Raw genomic sequence first — 16,846 nt, 5'->3', positions numbered from 1 at the left:
AGAGACATAAGCTAGGCATTTACACAAACACTCCACACATAGACGCATAACCAGCACTTTCAATAATCAAAGAGAAGACATTGAGATGTTGATGCGGTAAAACCGTAGGGATCAATACGATTGGAGAAGTGGAAATCGACCAAATCTCCATGTTCAAGTTCAGACGTACGAAGGTAGTCATAGTCTACCCACCAGGTAGATCGATCATCAAATTAATCAGAGAGATAGGGTACCCACTTTAATTTGACTGTAAAATATCACTTTCATTTTCAGTATGCATGTATCACAAAGAACATGTGACTTAGCTATTTCTTTCTCCAAACCATTATATATATGCATGGCACCCAAAATGGAATTAGTTTTAGCACTACAATCATTAGCTAAAAATATTAAGTCTAGAAACACTTGATGAATCATGAATGTAACATCTCCCAAAAAAAAAAAATTAATAATAATAATAATAATAATACCTATCAGGAAACAAAATGGAAGAAAATAGAGTTGAGGGAACAACGAGTCAATAATAATTTGATTATTTAAGTTGCTTTCATGTGACTCATGTCACAGTTGTTGTCTTCACATTAATACTTATTCTATCTGCATCATGGGTGACATACATATGATGATGTACGACGTATTATATGATTTATATCTTACAAAAAAAATATACCCAATTTACACGAGTGTAAAGAACAGTATATTAGCTAGGTTCTAAACGTAGCGAAATATAAAAAAATATATCGTATTTATCCATTCATATTTATATCAATGTTTTTGATGTAAGTCTTATTACTTGTTTTAATACGTTAATTGAATGGTATTTATATTTACAATTACAAATCAAATTTCCAATTCTCTGATCCCTAAGTGTGTCTGCTTTATTTTTCAAAACTTATTGGTCAGTAGTGGGTGATTCAGTATGCGAATTTTGTCTTGGAGTATTGAATGATGGTAAAGAGATTCAGGATTTCAATCATACACTTCTTTCTCTGATCCCTAAGTGTGTAAGTCCTCAACAGGTGACAGAATTCAGACCCATTAGCCTTTGTTCCATTGTTTATAAACTAATTTCAAAGACTATAGCTAACAGGCTCAAGGTTTTTCTCCCGGACATAATCTCTGGTACACAGAGTGCTTTTGTGCCTGGGAGGAACATTCAGGACAATGTCATTGCAGCTTTTGAAACTATCCATACGATCCGAACACAAAAAGGCACTGCATCTCCTAAGTTAGTTCTTAAGTTGGATATCAGTAAGGCGTATGACAGGGTGGAATGGACTTTCTTGAAGGCAGTGATGTCAAAGCTGGGGTTTGCGGAGGGTTGGGTAGACTTAATAATGAAGTGTGTCAGCTCTGTCTCTTTTTCAGTTTTATGGAAAGGTCAGCCAATTGGTAATTTCAAGCCAACAAGGGGTATTAGGCAGGGAGACCCATTGTCTCCCTACCTGTTCCTGTTTGTTTCTGAAGGCCTTTCGGCTTTATTACATCATGCTGATTCTTCTGGGTTGATACAGGGAGTTAAAGTAGCATCTACAGCACCTTCTATTTCACATTTTCTTTTTGCAGACGATAGCCTTCTTTTTGTCAATGCTACAACTCAGGAGAGTGTGTCTTTAAAGCAGTGTTTGCTTCTTTATGAGTCAGCAGCAGGCCAACGCATCAATTATCAGAAATCAGCCCTGTCTTTTGGTCCGAATGTTGATAGTCAAGTGATGAATGAAATTAAAGATGTTTTGAATGTCCCGATCGTTGAATTTCATGAAAAGCATCTGGGGCTCCCTACTACTATAGGAAGGAATAAGAAAGAAGCCTTCAGGAAGTTAAATGAGCGGCTTGATTTTCATCTCCAAGGTTGGCAAGGGAAGTTCCTCTCAAAAGCGGGTAAGCTTGTATTGATTAAAGCAGTTGCTCAAGCAATTCCCACTTATTCCATGGGTGTGTTCCAGTTGCCTATTGGAGTTTGCAAGAAGTTTCAATCAAAAGTAAGTACGTTTTGGTGGGGAAGAGGAGGTGAGAAGCGAGGAATCCATTGGTGTAGTTGGGACAAACTTTGTAGAAGAAAGGAGGAGGGGGGTCTTGGATTTAGAGATTTGAGGGCCTTTAATCAAGCCATGCTAGCAAAAACGGTTTGGAGGATTTTTTGGGGTAAACATTCTCTGGTAAGCCAATTACTTCAAGCTAAATACTTCCCAAATTCTTCTTTTTTAGATGCTTCCTTGGGTCTCACACCTTCAGCTATATGGAGAAGTTTGCTGTGGGGAAAACAAGTGATTGATAATGGTACTCGCTGGCGAATTGGGAACGGAGCAAGAGTAAGTATAGTGAAGGATCGGTGGTTGCCTTGTCCAATTGGTTTTAAGGTGGTAAGTCCGGTCCCAATCCCCGTCCATCAGAAGGTAGACAGTTTGTTCACTGCCTCGGGAGCATGGAATGTGCCTCTGGTGCAATCTATTTTCCTACCTCATGAAGCTGATATGGTACTTAGTATGCCTATTGGTTTGAGAACTGTACCTGACAAGCTTGTTTGGCATTTCACTAAGTCTGGTATTTATAGTGTGAAATCAGGATATTGGGTGGCTAGAGACTTGCAATTTCGAAAAAATGGGACAATGGCGGGCTCTAGTCATAATGGCAACAAGTCCTTGTGGAATAAACTATGGAGTCTCAATCTACCCCACAAAGTCAAAGTCTTCATGTAGAGGGCTGCAAACAACTACCTACCATGTGGTCTAAATCTGAAAATTAGAAAAGTTCTTGAATTTCCAAGTTGTTGGCAGTGTGGGGACTTTTTGGAGTCCGTGATTCACATTTTGTGGGATTGTCCTAGAGCAAAAGCAGTTTGGAAAGAGTCTTTTCTACGTGGGGCCCATACAAGTTGGCAGGAACCATCCTTCCTTGACCTTATACATCATGTTTACTCTGCTGCCTCTATATCTGAGCTGACTAAATTTTGTTATATCTCATGGTGGCTTTGGCGTAACCGGAATCTACACAGACATGGGGAGAAAAGCCTGGGACCGGATGCCTTGGTACAAGCTACTAATGAGTGGCAAATGGAATTTGAAAAGGCTACACAAAAGGTTCAATCCATTAAGGTGGCAGTTCGTCAAACTCAGGTCACCTGGCAACCACCTTCTGTTGACTGTATCAAGATGAATTTTGACGGAGCCTGTGATATGAAGAACGGTCGCAGTGGGCTGGGGGTGGTTTTTCGAGACTGTCGTGGAGAGTTGAAAGGCGCGATGGCAGTACCACAAGTTGGTAATCTTCCTCCAAGATCGGTGGAAGCCTTGGCATTGTTGCATGGTTTACGGTTTGCGTTGCACGTGGGCTTCGTTCATCTGGAGGTGGAAGGTGATGCTCTTTCAGTCATTAGTAGTTTCACTAATAGTTTTGAAGATTTGAGTCTTGAAGGACATATTTTGGATGAAGTTAAGTTGTTAGTTCAGTCTTTTAGTTCATGTAGTGGGCACTTTGTGAAACGGGAAGGCAATGGAATTGCTCACCGGCTAGCAAAGGAAGCCTTAAAAATTAGTCAGCCTTTTCTTTGTTTGGAGTCGGGGCCTGAGTGGCTCCATCAGTGTGTCAGTATGGACTTTCAGTGTGAAGTCTAGTATGGAAAACTTTGGGCATTTCATCATCCTGGTGGTTGCTTACAGTCTTTCCACAACTCATTGTAATTGATTCATAGTCAATGAAGTTCTTATTTGATCAAAAAAAAAAAAATTTCCAATTCTCCTCCAAATTCTGTCTGTTTAAATAAACAAACAAATGAAAGAACTTTTTATTGAAATAAATGACTACATTGTAAAAGTGCTTTCATGCATTGATCAGTAATAACACCAGTTAATTAGTAATCCAGTTGCATTGAACATCATGCGCGGTAACGCTCCACCATGAACATTTCAGAGATTTTCTTTATGTGAAATAAATAAACGTGTTTGGTTCTTATTATTTTGTTTCTTGTAACGTTTTTGGTTTATTTAATTTAGAGTGGACAGCATTTCTCTGTCCTATGGTTCGACAACAACAAATCTTACCAGCAATTCACTACGTAGGGATCAAGACGATCGTGAATGGCCACAAACAAGAAGAGTGACAAACAATGCACAATCATGTGCCTGATTTACATAACAATTATTATAAAGGTGTCTATAATGTTTTAGAGTAATGAAATTCTGAAATTTGGAGCCGGTATATTAATTTACTGCTTATGACACGTTGTAGCCATATATATATATGATCCGTAATTATTGCATAAAATTAAGGTATTGTATATGTCGAAATAGTGGGGTAATTGTGAAGGGTGGACAAAAATCACATAATAGGGTTCTTGATCAATAATCACATACCATGAGTAGGGCTGTCAATAGGTCGTGTTGGGTTTGGTTCGTGTCGCCTCAAGGTACATGTCGTGTCACAAGAGACAAAGCGAAATCCATTTACTAATAGTGTTGAAAATTTAAACTCAAACTCAACCTATTTATTAAACGGGGTACCTGTTTTCAACCTGTCTAACCCATTTAATAAATAGGTCGTGTCGTGTTTGACAAAATGACTCATTTAAGGGTTAACACTGCGACCCATTTAACTAAAAAAATGCATAAATTGATTAAACTCACTAAAAACTCTATAAGACGAATAGTACAAATAATTATATATAATTCATAAATAATTAAATCCAATAATGATGAAGCAAAATATTTCAAATTGTTCAATTCTAAGATCAAATACTCCCAATGTCCAAAATTTCATGAAGAAATATAGCATATATAATCGGGTTATATGGGTTCACTTCGTATTGACGGGTTGACCCGCGGCCGACTCATTTATTAAATGGGTCATGACTGGTTGACCGGCGGTCAACCCGCTTTTTAATCGTACGGGTTCCATCAGTTTTATTTCTTGCTGGTTTCAAGTCGTGTTATTGAGTCGTGTTGGAATTGACAGCCCTAATCATGAGAAAATAATATGCAATGTTTCAAGTAAGATTATGACTTATGAGTGATGATTTATATGTCAAATCTGGTATATACCAAACCAATACCAGAATAATTAATATATCACTAGACAGGATATAAAAACCTTTTGTAAAAACTGTTCTATTTTCTGCATTTTCTCCAGAAATTAAATAAAAGCAAGTTCCCAGAAGTCTCCTTTCTCAAGCTATACAAATAGTGCATTTGAATGTTTTAGTTTCATATGTGGGAGCATGAAGCAAATTGGAGCAACTTGGATGTTTTGTGCGTTGGAACTCAAAATCAATTTTATTTAAAGAGAATGCCTACCAAAACTATATCAACGATGAAATAATTTGGATGCTAATGCACTTACACCGATTACACTATTCACCAACTTTTCATGAAATTTATTATTGTTTTTTATACCCGTTATTGCGTACTATAAATTAATCTAGAGATTAAATGATAATTTAGAGGCAACATTTTTTTTTTTTATTATTCTAGTGAAGAAACTTTATAGGCAATTAATTTTGTCCGGATTTTATTTGAGAGATGAGTCAATGACAAGGAAAGGGAAGAGGATTCTATGCACTGTCAGTGCACATGCACTGACGCGCGTGGTTAACAATCGCCTTTAAAATAATACCCAATATCCAATGGGAGCAATTCAGCTTATTTTGTGGTCCCACGTGGTACTAACGTCTGTTTGATGACCGTCAAGACAATTGAAACCCAAAAAAAGGTTAGTCAACACGGTAAAAACTCATGGGATGGATTAATATTAAACAAAGGTAAAATCTGGATTCGTCAGCTTGCAATCAAGCAGGAGGGTTTATCTATCTTCCATGTGAATAATTTTCCTGGGCATGAAAACAATTAATCATCGGGTCCTTAATTAGGGATTTAGGGGTCAATGCGGAATCCGGCGGCCAGAGGTCCTGTCGGTCTCGGCGTCGACGGTGAACTAGTGCGGTGAGTCAAAACCGGGCAAGGTTTGGGTCCGAGTGATGGTGATGGCTAGCAATTTTAATTCAGTCTGGTATTGAAGCACAAGCAGTGATGGAGGAGTAGATCCCTAATTGGGTCCGGTGGATTGATATAGTCGGTGACGGAGAAGAAGGTTTCAGATCGACCTCAATTTCCAATTATTATTTTTTTTTAATTCGAATGTTTGGCAAAAATGGATGCAAGTTTTGAACAGCTGATGCCTGGGTACAGTGGCTGAGGTATACAACAATAAATCAATAATCATGGCTGCCAACTGGAAGTTATTCATTTTTTTTATTTTTTTTATTTGTTTTATGATTTTAAATTTTTTCTTTTAATAAACTACTACTTAAATCAAACTTCATTTTTTTCCTTTTTTTTTTTTAGATCAGAAACTTAAATAAAACTTGGTGGTTTATTATTTTTATAAAAAGTTTTTCTATTGGAATCTCCAAATTTACTCCACTTGACCTCTATGCTCTTTACACCTCTTATTAAATTTTCAAATATTAAATCTACTCACTAAACCTCACTAAACTTCCTCAAATAACCTCACTCATATAATTTGTAAACAAATTATGTTATCTTTAAAATAAAAATTTAGTCATTTCAAGAAAATGCCATGAACTATTCTGTTTTTTTTTTTCTATTTTAGCTGTGCAAAAAAAAAAATGAAGAAAACATTTGTTTTTATTCTAAAAAAAAAATCATTTGTTTTTTAATTTTTTTCTGTATTTTTTGTACCACATGATTATTTATTTATATTTTGCAAATATAATGGATTGACTTAGATTTAGATCATAAATCAAATGAGGATTTTTTTTTTCCCTCACCAATATGCGTTCAACATATATATCATACATTTTTATGTCAAATGATCTTAATCATATTTTTAATTCTTATTAAATATATATGAATGCTTTAATGAGTTTGTAGTGAAATTGGAAAATGAAAATAGATAAGGAAAATAATAAGAAATACAATCTAATATTATTGAATTGGAAAGTTTACATAAAATAAATATAATATTTTTTTGTATAATTATTGTCCTTAATAGTCATTTTATAGTAGGTTATATATGTCATTTAATAATTCATAATAGAGTGAGGTCAAGTGAGCAGATTTGGAGGTCCCAATAGAAACTCTCGTTTATAAAACTACGTTGCTTGTATGAATTTGAAAATGAATAAAAATGTAACTCTCGACTTCACGAGACGTAAGGCTGAATTTTATTATGAACATAATTTGTAACATACCATTTACGAGAATTTTAGTTTTAAGATTAGTATAGCCATTGCGATCAACCATGTAGATTGAGGTAAAAACAAATATGAAAGCGGATAAAAATTTTACCATACGCATAAAATTTTCAAACATTGCATTTAAAAGTTAATTTTGTCAATTTTGATTTTTTATCCCACTCATGTGTTTTGAGAGATATATTTTATTTATGATCAATGAATATACTTAACAACACTAATAAGCACACCACGGTTTCTTGCAGTCTGAGAAATCATAAATATCTAATGGTGGATCCAACCTTGCCATGTATAGCTAGTCATAATAGGCACCATGTCAAAAAACTAGTCTTCTTCATCGTTTTTTTCCTGCGCCAGTCAATGTGGTAATCTTTTCACATGACATAAATACAAAATTAGTTTTGTGTAATTCGCTAAATAAATTTCAGTTTGCTTTTTCAGGTGTTCTTCGTTCTTGACCTAGTCATAGTCATCGTCGCCATCCCACATCTTTTTATCTCGATTTTGAATCCCCTCCCCCTTAACTTAAATTGGAAGCCGCCACTACATCCATAATCTTATATGTTCTTCTCTATTGAACATTTGCACCCATTGATCTATACTCCCTTAATCACAGCCAGAGAGAACATCATCCTTATTTGTTCAATTATAGTTTTAGTTTTGTCCAAAAATGCTATGTAAATTATAAAAATAGCCTTCTTCCCTAAAACATTAATACAGACTATGTCACGATTCTAGTTTTTAGGAGGTTCGTAACCACACTCTCACATGGCCGAGCTCCATGTTTTTAGCCTGACATTCGCTCTCAATAAACTGTTCTTCAAAAATTGTAATGAACCCACCATCGAATATGCAGGAAGAAAAATGGGGGAGAGCCACAACAACCTCCACCACCGAGCAATGACGTCGTCCTCCGCTGCTTCTTGATTGGGTTTGGGGATAAGGACTGCTTCTTCCTCCACCGCTAGCGAAATCATGGAGGCTCGAGGCCACATTTTAAGGGCCACTGGCCGGAAGGACCTCCACAGCAAGGTCTGCACCGCCAAAGGCCGCAGGGACCACCACGTCCAGCTCGCCGCCCACACCGCCATTTCTCAATGGTGGAGGCTCCGAGTTCTTTGTTTGCTAATTGGCGAGGCGCAATGGTGGGCAGCAGTGGAGTGGCGGAGCTGGTGAATCAGAACAGCTTGAATTTTCTGCAGGTGAGGATGGTGTGGAGGCCGAAGTTAATGTTAATCTTTGTCTGCCGATAATTGCCTCTGATTGAAGTTAGGCTGGAGGCCGAAGTTGTCCGCTAGACTGGTGAAGTTGCAGGTGAGGATGGTGTGGAGGTGGTGTTGCATGTCGAGAATGAGGGAGATGATGGCGAGGTGGGATTGGAGCTGTGATTTGAGAGTGGAGGGCTGGCAGGGTCTGAGTTTCTGATCAATGGTGTATAAAAGGGGGTCGGAGGAGAGAACAAGAGTAGTGGTGGCTAAGTCGTCGGGGGCGGGGATGAACTCGGAGTGAGCAGCGAAGACTCAATGCACAATTTCAATTTGCTGTAAGATTTGAAGTGGGAGGAACCAGAAGCATCTGCGGTGCATGAAGGTGGATTAAGACTCAACAGCGGTGTTTGATCGTCGATCGACGGTGGGAATAGGCCGAGCAAGATGATTTGAATCATGAAGATTCAAATCAGGGGAAGAAGAAAACAAAAAAGAAGAAGAAGAATAAAGAAAGAAAGAAAGAGAAGAAGAATAAAAATTTTGAGGGTAAATCGGTCTTTTTGTCTTCATCAAGTTACTCACATGCAAAATTTAACGGCTCCGTGACTGAAATTGGTCGTAGGTACGACGTTGATACGAAAAAATGAGTCCAGGTATCACATTGATAACTTTGTAAGTTCAGGTATCATTCTGAAAGTCCCCTAAGTGTCCAAACACCGTTGGTGAATTTTTCCAAACAAATTTTAGGGTAAATCTGTCTTTTTATCTTCATTAAGTGACTCACGTGTATCGCACGTGCAAAATTTAACGGCTCCGTGACAGAAACTGTTCATAGATACGACGTTGATATGAAAAAATGAGTCCAGGTATTACATTGATAACTTTGCAAGTTCAGGTATCATTCTGAAAGTCACCAAAGTGTCCAAAAATCGTTGGTGAATTTTTCCCTTTTTCAATATGTATTGTGAAAAAAATTAACCTCATTTGATGTCAAGTAAGACAATTACTAAAATGGATTTCTCATTAAAACGACTATACATAACATTCATAATTTAAAATTTTGAGATTTTTAGAATTTAGAATCGACACAAATTTTTTACCGGAAGGTTTATCATGACTCATGAGATCATTGAGATGTTAGGTTTAGGGTTGGAGTATTAGGCGGGATATTCAAATTTTTAATTGTTTTGGGGGGACATTTCAATTTTTTTGGTATACCGAGGTCAGGAATGGAACGACATCGTTTGAGAGGATATATAAAAACAAATTTAGTTTTAGGGTTTCGGCTGGGATCTATTTCATTTCCTCTTGCTGGTGTTGTACGTCCCCGACTGCTGACCTAGAAATTTCAATTCAGAAACCCAGCTCTGTTTCTTTCGCCTCTCTTCTGTGATGAGAATCAAGCACATTGGTACCTCTCTGCGCATTGCTCAGAGAGACTAGATGCTGATCAAAACGCTGCGTTTCGTCGGCGATCGAAATCCGTATCAGAATGTAATCAAATGGTACGCTCTGATAATTATTTTGGAAAGAACAAAATCAAGTGGTTTTGTTATGGATATCCAGGGACCGATTCTGTTTCAGTGAGCTCAGGTTTGCATACTCCATATTCAATATGCTCAATTCAGTTCTGAGAATCATAAATTTCATTGTTTTTTTTTTTTTAATTAAGTTAATGTTAATGGTTAATTAGGGCAGTCGGGCTATTGAGTTTGCTACATATTTGCTTCGATTGAGTTGATTGTACTGATACGGTGTAGTCAATTTAGATTAGAGAATCCAAATTATGGAGCAAAGTCAATTCCTTATTGATGGTTTTTGAGGACATAGAATCCTATCAGGACGTTTTAATTTTTTCATATACCGAGGTCATATTACTTAAAGAAAAGCAATTTTTGAATTACCATAGTCTATACTCTATTTGTTCATTCATGCAAATACGATTGCATAGTTACATCTTTGTATTCTAATGATTTTGATTTCCTGTTCCAACTCTGCTCATTTCGGTTTTTGATTAGATAGAGTGTAAATAAAGGTTTCTATTGGTTGTGACAATTTCCCCATGTTTAGCATAATAGAGTAAATGGTCAAGTATAGTCTTTGGTCTCTTGGGAGTATTTTTACTTGCATACTATCTCTAGAAATCATCTAAAATATGGCTTCTGGATAGAGATGAGTTTTGTATTGAAAGTGCTATTTTCTAGGGCAGGGAACTTATGTTGAACGAAATAAGTTGTGTAGTCTCTTGCTCATGCTCTTTCCGTAATAGCAACCATAGAAGGTATAGAAACTTTTATCTACACCTTTTAGTTTATCCATATATTATTTTGCCTTCTTGTTTTTCACTTTGGTTCTATCTACAAGTTTTCTGGAAGAGTGTGGACAGTGGGTGCTCTTTGTTGCTGGGAGGACTTGTGTTTTAAGAGAGAAGAACATTAGACTTTTCTTGTGTGATGATGAGGGATCTTTTGAGCAAGTATGGAGTGAGAGAGAGACAACTTGAGGGTTCAGTTTGACTGCTGATGAGAGGAAGAAGATTGGGTTTTTATCAGAGTGCTAAGGTTGATTTCTTTCAATCTAATTTCTTTTCCATATTTCCTTTTGGGAGAATCGGAACTATGTTGACATTCATTTCTGGGTTCCGTTAGTTTAATTTCTGAGTCCTATTAAGCACCTTTTGACATACCCTTAAGTTGTTTGAGAATTGTTTCTTAAAACATTCTATTGTGCAGATCCTTAGGTTGCAGCGTATGGAATGAGTGCAGAGTGCATAGAGTTTTAATTTTGCCACTCTTCCTTTCGTTTTGTTTTTGTGTTAGTAACTTACTATCTTCTAAACCTTTTGAGTCTGATCCCTTAGGTGTCAGGGATTTGTGAATGTGTTCTTTTGAAATCTGTATCTCTATATTTGTATGGTAGAAAGTAGAAACATACTAGACTTTTGAAAGAAGCAATATTTTAGTTCCAATTCCAAATTGAATTTCTTTAAATGCAGGTTTTTTCTTTCTTTCTTTTATTCTGCTTTTCCTTATTTGTATCGTACGTAGTCATAGTTCTTTATGTCATAATGTATGGATTGGGGAGTGACAAGCTATGCATACATATAGGATGTTTAAACCTTAACATTGTTTGGGTTCGTATTTCAGTCATATAATTTATTATATTTTCTACAGGTCGCTTTCCAAAGTTTAGGAAATGGTTTGGTCAGGATTGACAAGCGGTCAGGGATCAGTTTCTGAAAAATCTGTAATCATCAGTTGTTTTGGTGGACACACACTGTTCCAGTAACGGAACATTATGGATGTGTAGTTCTGGCCTTCTAGGATAGTTTATATCAAGGACAATGGGTTTTATGGAAATACTAATGGCCTTTTGAATTCAGACTGTTGTATTATGTTACCTCTTGGATGTGCATTGATTAGTAGCCTTTCTATTCAAAATTGCATACTAATGAAACCTCGTGGACAATGGATTTTATGTGTTTCCATTGATACTAATGCTCTCGTGCTTTTGATTTATAGTTGCCATATTTTCAGCCATATACCTACTCGTGGTTTATTAAATTGGTCATATCATTTTGGCCTTTTAACTCTACTTTGTCAAATCAAACCCACTCTAAATATTAGCTTCTCATTTCCTCCCTCAATATTCCATACATTTTGCACATTACATGGCATATTTTGACTTTTTTGTTTACTTCAACTAGAAGATTACTACACAAATTTTGTTTTACTGCTTGTGTTGTCCCCGGTGATCAGCGTGCATTTGAGAACTAGTAATCTTCCACCGGGTGATCACTGTGTATTTTTGAAAGCCTTTGATAGAAGGTTTGACATGTAAGAAATCTTCAGTTGACCTAGATCTTTATTTGAAGCTATTAACAAAAAGACCTTTGATTGATCTCGTCTAACTCCTACTTCTCATTTGCATTGGCTTTAATCTTAATCAAAATTAAGTCCACAATTTCCCTTTGTACAATACTTGTTTTGCTTTAACTCCAACTTTATATAGTTCTTGTTTAGATCAACCTTCTGTGAAATTTAAAAGACTTGGGTGGCATTTAGGAAATCATAGTAGAAAGGAAAAACAATAAACACTCGAGAGTGAGATTAAACTAATCAAATACATGTCACAAACTTTAAAAGAGCATCTGGCTTAGTACACAAACAAATCAAAGGACTCGACACTGTTGTTGCCTAATCATTTAGCTTGTAATGACACATACAATAGGGGCCTTATGCCTAAGTTGAATCATGTGATCTCCACGCAGCAACTTCCGGCGTATTCACCCTAGAATGCCCATAAGTCTATCATACAATACTGCTGAGGAGATTGGGTAGACTTCCTCCTCTCCGGCCACGGGCAATGACTCCATTAATTAGCACCATGAATCACTCAGAAGCAAAAGCCATACTGAAGGAAACACCTGAAAGTTGGGAATGAGGCATAGCCTCTAAACCATACCAACAACAGCAAGGCTAATCCAAAGCAGGAATTCAACTCAGAAGGTCAGTAGCACCTAAGATGAAGGCATAACTTAGAATTCCCCTACAGAGAGAGCATAAACCTATCATACTAAACAAACAAATCCCGTAAAAGAGAAATCTAACAATCACACTTGACAACAAAAATTCAGAGAATGTAATCCCAATGCAGATGAATTTAGTGCCACAACAGATGAAGATAAAGGGAATCAACCCAACACATTGACAAAATTGAGACTGTAGATATCATAATCCAGATTTAAAATAAGCACTGATCAAGTAAAGAATTCATCCGAGAGTCACCAATAACAAGATGGGATTAAAACCACCTAATTCTATAGCCGAATAACCGCATATGTCTGTAAAAGGAAAAATTTGTTTGCCAAACAATAGCTCATCATCAGAAAATCAAAACCTCCTTGCCAAAACCCATATGTATCCCACAATGCGCAGGAAAGAAAACCAATACTAAATACCAAGGATTTAACAAAAACAGATTAAAGTAGGAGGACGCCACAATTTTCTGAAATTTTCACTTCGGGGTGCCAAAAGATTAAGAATATCAGAACGTACTTGGGCCACCCGACGATTCAAATACATGCTGCAACTCAAAATCTTCATCTCTCATCTCAGATTTGAGAAAACCGGAGTCGGCGGCAAACCTTGGAGGTTTAGAAGTTACGCCCACGAGCACCGTGTGTGGGGATGGTAAAATTTTCATCTTACTGCCTTTTACCTTTTTTCGGTGGACAGACTTCATATATTGACTAACCAAATCTAAACTAACGGAGGCTTTTAAAACGTTAGGCACGTGACCACGTGCTGTCAGTGCCCAAACACTGTAGGTGCACTGAATACACTCCCGGAATTAGGATTTATCATGAACTACTTTTTGAATCTCTGATGGAGTATGCTTTGGTGAAGAAACTTTATAGGCAATTTTTTTGTCCAAAGTATACTTGAGAGATGAGTCAATGACGAGGAATTAGGATTTACCATGAACTACTTTTTGAATCTCTGATGGAATATGCTTTGGTGAAGCTTTTCTGATTAATTACCACAGATAAAACATGTGTGGAAAAGCTTGATACCTGAAGTTGTGGCTTCAAAGAAAGAGCCAAAACTAGTGCTTGGAGGACTATTTGTACTAAGCAGTAAAGGAGCCTTCAATCATAATCCTCAATCAAATGGCAGATATTCCCTCTTCACAACTCACCATCCCTAAACCCCTTTCCTGTCTTCTTTTGTCCTCCCTTCTCTCTCCCATCTTCCACAGCCAGCCAAACCCAAGCACTTAAAAAAGGTGGAAGAACAAAGAACAACAATTTCAATCAAAACCCATCACGTACCATTCTCATTTCTTCACAAATTAACACCACCCCATTTCTTCTCTCCCCTCCATTATGGCTCAAAGACTCATCCTTTTCTGGCTTTTGCTCCTCTTCCTCTCAAACCCAGCAACCTCCGATGACCTCGAGCTCATGTGCAACGGCTTTAACGGCCCCAACGGCAACAACATGACCCTTAACGGCGTTGCAGAGATCGAACCCAACGGAATGTTAAAGCTCACAAACGACACTCTCCGAGTCCTCGGCCACGCCTTCTACTCCTCCCCAGTCCGATTCCGCAACTCCACAAACCGCAAAGCCTTCTCCTTCTCCACCGCTTTTGCATTCTCTATTCACCCGGAGTATCCAAAACTCGGCGGCCACGGCCTCGCCTTCGTGATCTCGCCGTCAAAAGAGCTACCGGGCTCTCTTCCGAGCCAGTACCTCGGGATTCTCAACTCCACAGTCGTCGGAAACTTCTCCAACCACATATTCGCAGCTGAGTTCGACACAGTACAAGACTTCGAGTTCGGTGATATTAATGACAACCATGTAGGGATTGATATAAACAGCTTGACTTCTAATGCTTCCACTGCAGCTGGGTATTACGAGACTGGGAGTTCGACAAAGAAAGTGCTCAATCTTACAAGTGGGGATGTGATCCAAGCTTGGGTGAGTTACGATGCAGAGAAGAACCAGGTGACTGTGAAGCTTTCACCTACTTCTGTACAACCTAGAACTGCGATCTTGACGTTTGATGTAGATCTCTCCCCGATTTTTCAAGATTATATGTATGTGGGGTTTTCAGCATCAACTGGGATGTTGGCTAGTTCTCACTATATATTGGGTTGGAGTTTCAAGATGAATGGAGAGGCAAAGTCTCTGTCTTTGGAGACTCTGGCAAAGTTTCCTAAGGCTAAGAAGACACACAAAGAGGTAATAGTTGGTGTTTCAGTTGGTGCAGCTTTGGTGTTTGTGTTTGCTTGTGGTGTTTTGGGGTTCTATGTAGTTAGGAAGATCAAGAACCGGGATGTGATTGAAGCTTGGGAGCTTGATATTGGTCCTCATAGGTTTGCATACAAGGATCTGAAGAAGGCCACAAGGCATTTTAGAGATAAAGAGGTGATTGGGTTTGGTGGATTTGGGAAAGTCTACAAAGGCACTTTGCCAAATTCGGATACCCAAGTTGCGGTGAAGCGTATATCTCATGAATCCAGGCAGGGTTTGCAAGAGTTTGTGTCTGAGATTGCGAGTATTGGCCGGCTTCGCCATAGGAATTTGGTACAGTTGTTGGGGTGGTGTAGAAGAAGAGGAGATTTGCTGCTTGTGTATGACTTTATGCCTAATGGGAGTTTGGACAAGTACTTGTTTGAGAATCCGAGAGCGATTTTGAGCTGGGAGGAGAGGTTTAAGATTGTGAAGGGTGTGGCTTCAGGGCTGTTGTACTTGCATGAAGGTTGGGAGCAGACTGTGATTCATAGAGATATTAAGGCTGGGAATGTGTTGCTTGATGCTGAGATGAATGGGAGGCTTGGTGACTTTGGTCTTGCTAAGCTATATGAGCATGGTTCAAACCCAACAACTACTAGAGTGGTCGGCACGTTGGGTTACCTTGCACCTGAGCTCACCAGGACTGGGAAACCAACTCCAAGTTCTGATGTGTTTGCTCTTGGTGCTCTTTTGCTCGAGGTGGTGTGTGGCAGGAGGCCCATTGAGCAGAAAGCGCTGCCCGAGGAGCTCATTTTGGTCGATTGGGTTTGGGATAAGTGGAAAGCTGGTGCCATTCTTGATGTTGTGGATCCAAGATTGGAGGGTGAGTTTGATGAGTTTGAGGTGGTTGTGGTGCTCAAGTTAGGCATAATGTGTTCCAACAATGTGCCAAAGGCAAGGCCAACGATGAGGCAGGTAGTGAGGTACTTGGAAGGCGAGTTGCTGCTGCCCGAGGCAGTGGCGTCTCCGGGGGCTTATGAACGGTCAAAAGATGGCGGTGATGGTAGTACTGGTGGTGAGTTTGAGGACTATGTACATTCCTATTCGTATCCTCCGTCTTCATATTTTGACAAGGCAAGCACTTGGTCATGTGATGATGGGGATGTTGATTTTGAAGCTGGTTCAAGCTCATCACCTCCCTCAGAACCTGGTAAAGCTGGCGGTAGCTACCCAAGATAGTGTCAATTTTCTGTTTGTGTGTTTTTTTTTTTTTTTGTTCTCTTTTGAATCTATATTTTCTTGCTGAATATTATAGAGCTATCGTAGTTTGTATGTAAATTTGATTATTGTCCTACCCATTCTGGGATTGTAAATTATCTGGTACATGGTGTTCGTCTGATCTAGAGTTATAGAAAGCTGCTCTTCTTCCTCTTTGAATTTCATTTTTTTTTTTATGATAATTTGAATTTCATTTGGTGTTGATGAAATGATTGATTCCAAGTTTCCCTTGCAAATTGTGTTGCTGTCGGAATCCATATGTGAGGTCATATTGGTGTAGATGGTATTAACCCAAAATCCATGGACTTAAAGCTAGGTTCATGGTGGCAAATTCGAATCATCTTTGAAACTTCTAGGTTCAATCACATTGAATCATAATTCCCCACATCCTCATCAGTGGAGGTCTCCCTG

General features: G+C 38.2%; 1 protein-coding gene and 1 long non-coding RNA gene across 2 annotated transcripts; both read left to right on the top strand.

Annotated features, from left to right (window-relative positions):
- The first annotated feature begins 9,679 nt into the window (after positions 1 to 9,679).
- LOC112181546 lies at positions 9,680 to 11,900 on the top strand. The gene is made up of 2 exons (XR_002928945.2): positions 9,680 to 10,008; positions 11,589 to 11,900. It is a non-coding gene; the product is annotated as an uncharacterized LOC112181546 (long non-coding RNA).
- Positions 11,901 to 14,071: 2,171 nt separating this feature from the next.
- LOC112182795 (L-type lectin-domain containing receptor kinase S.4) lies at positions 14,072 to 16,590 on the top strand. The gene has a single exon (XM_024321339.2). The coding sequence runs from the start codon at positions 14,303 to 14,305 to the stop codon at positions 16,394 to 16,396; it is 2,094 nt and encodes a 697-aa protein (XP_024177107.1). The 5' UTR covers positions 14,072 to 14,302; the 3' UTR covers positions 16,397 to 16,590.
- Positions 16,591 to 16,846: the final 256 nt, after the last annotated feature.

The sequence above is a fragment of the Rosa chinensis genome, chromosome 1 (assembly GCF_002994745.2).
Source record: "Rosa chinensis cultivar Old Blush chromosome 1, RchiOBHm-V2, whole genome shotgun sequence".
Lineage (NCBI taxonomy): Eukaryota > Viridiplantae > Streptophyta > Magnoliopsida > Rosales > Rosaceae > Rosa > Rosa chinensis.
This window is presented reverse-complemented; position numbering and strand designations above follow the sequence as displayed.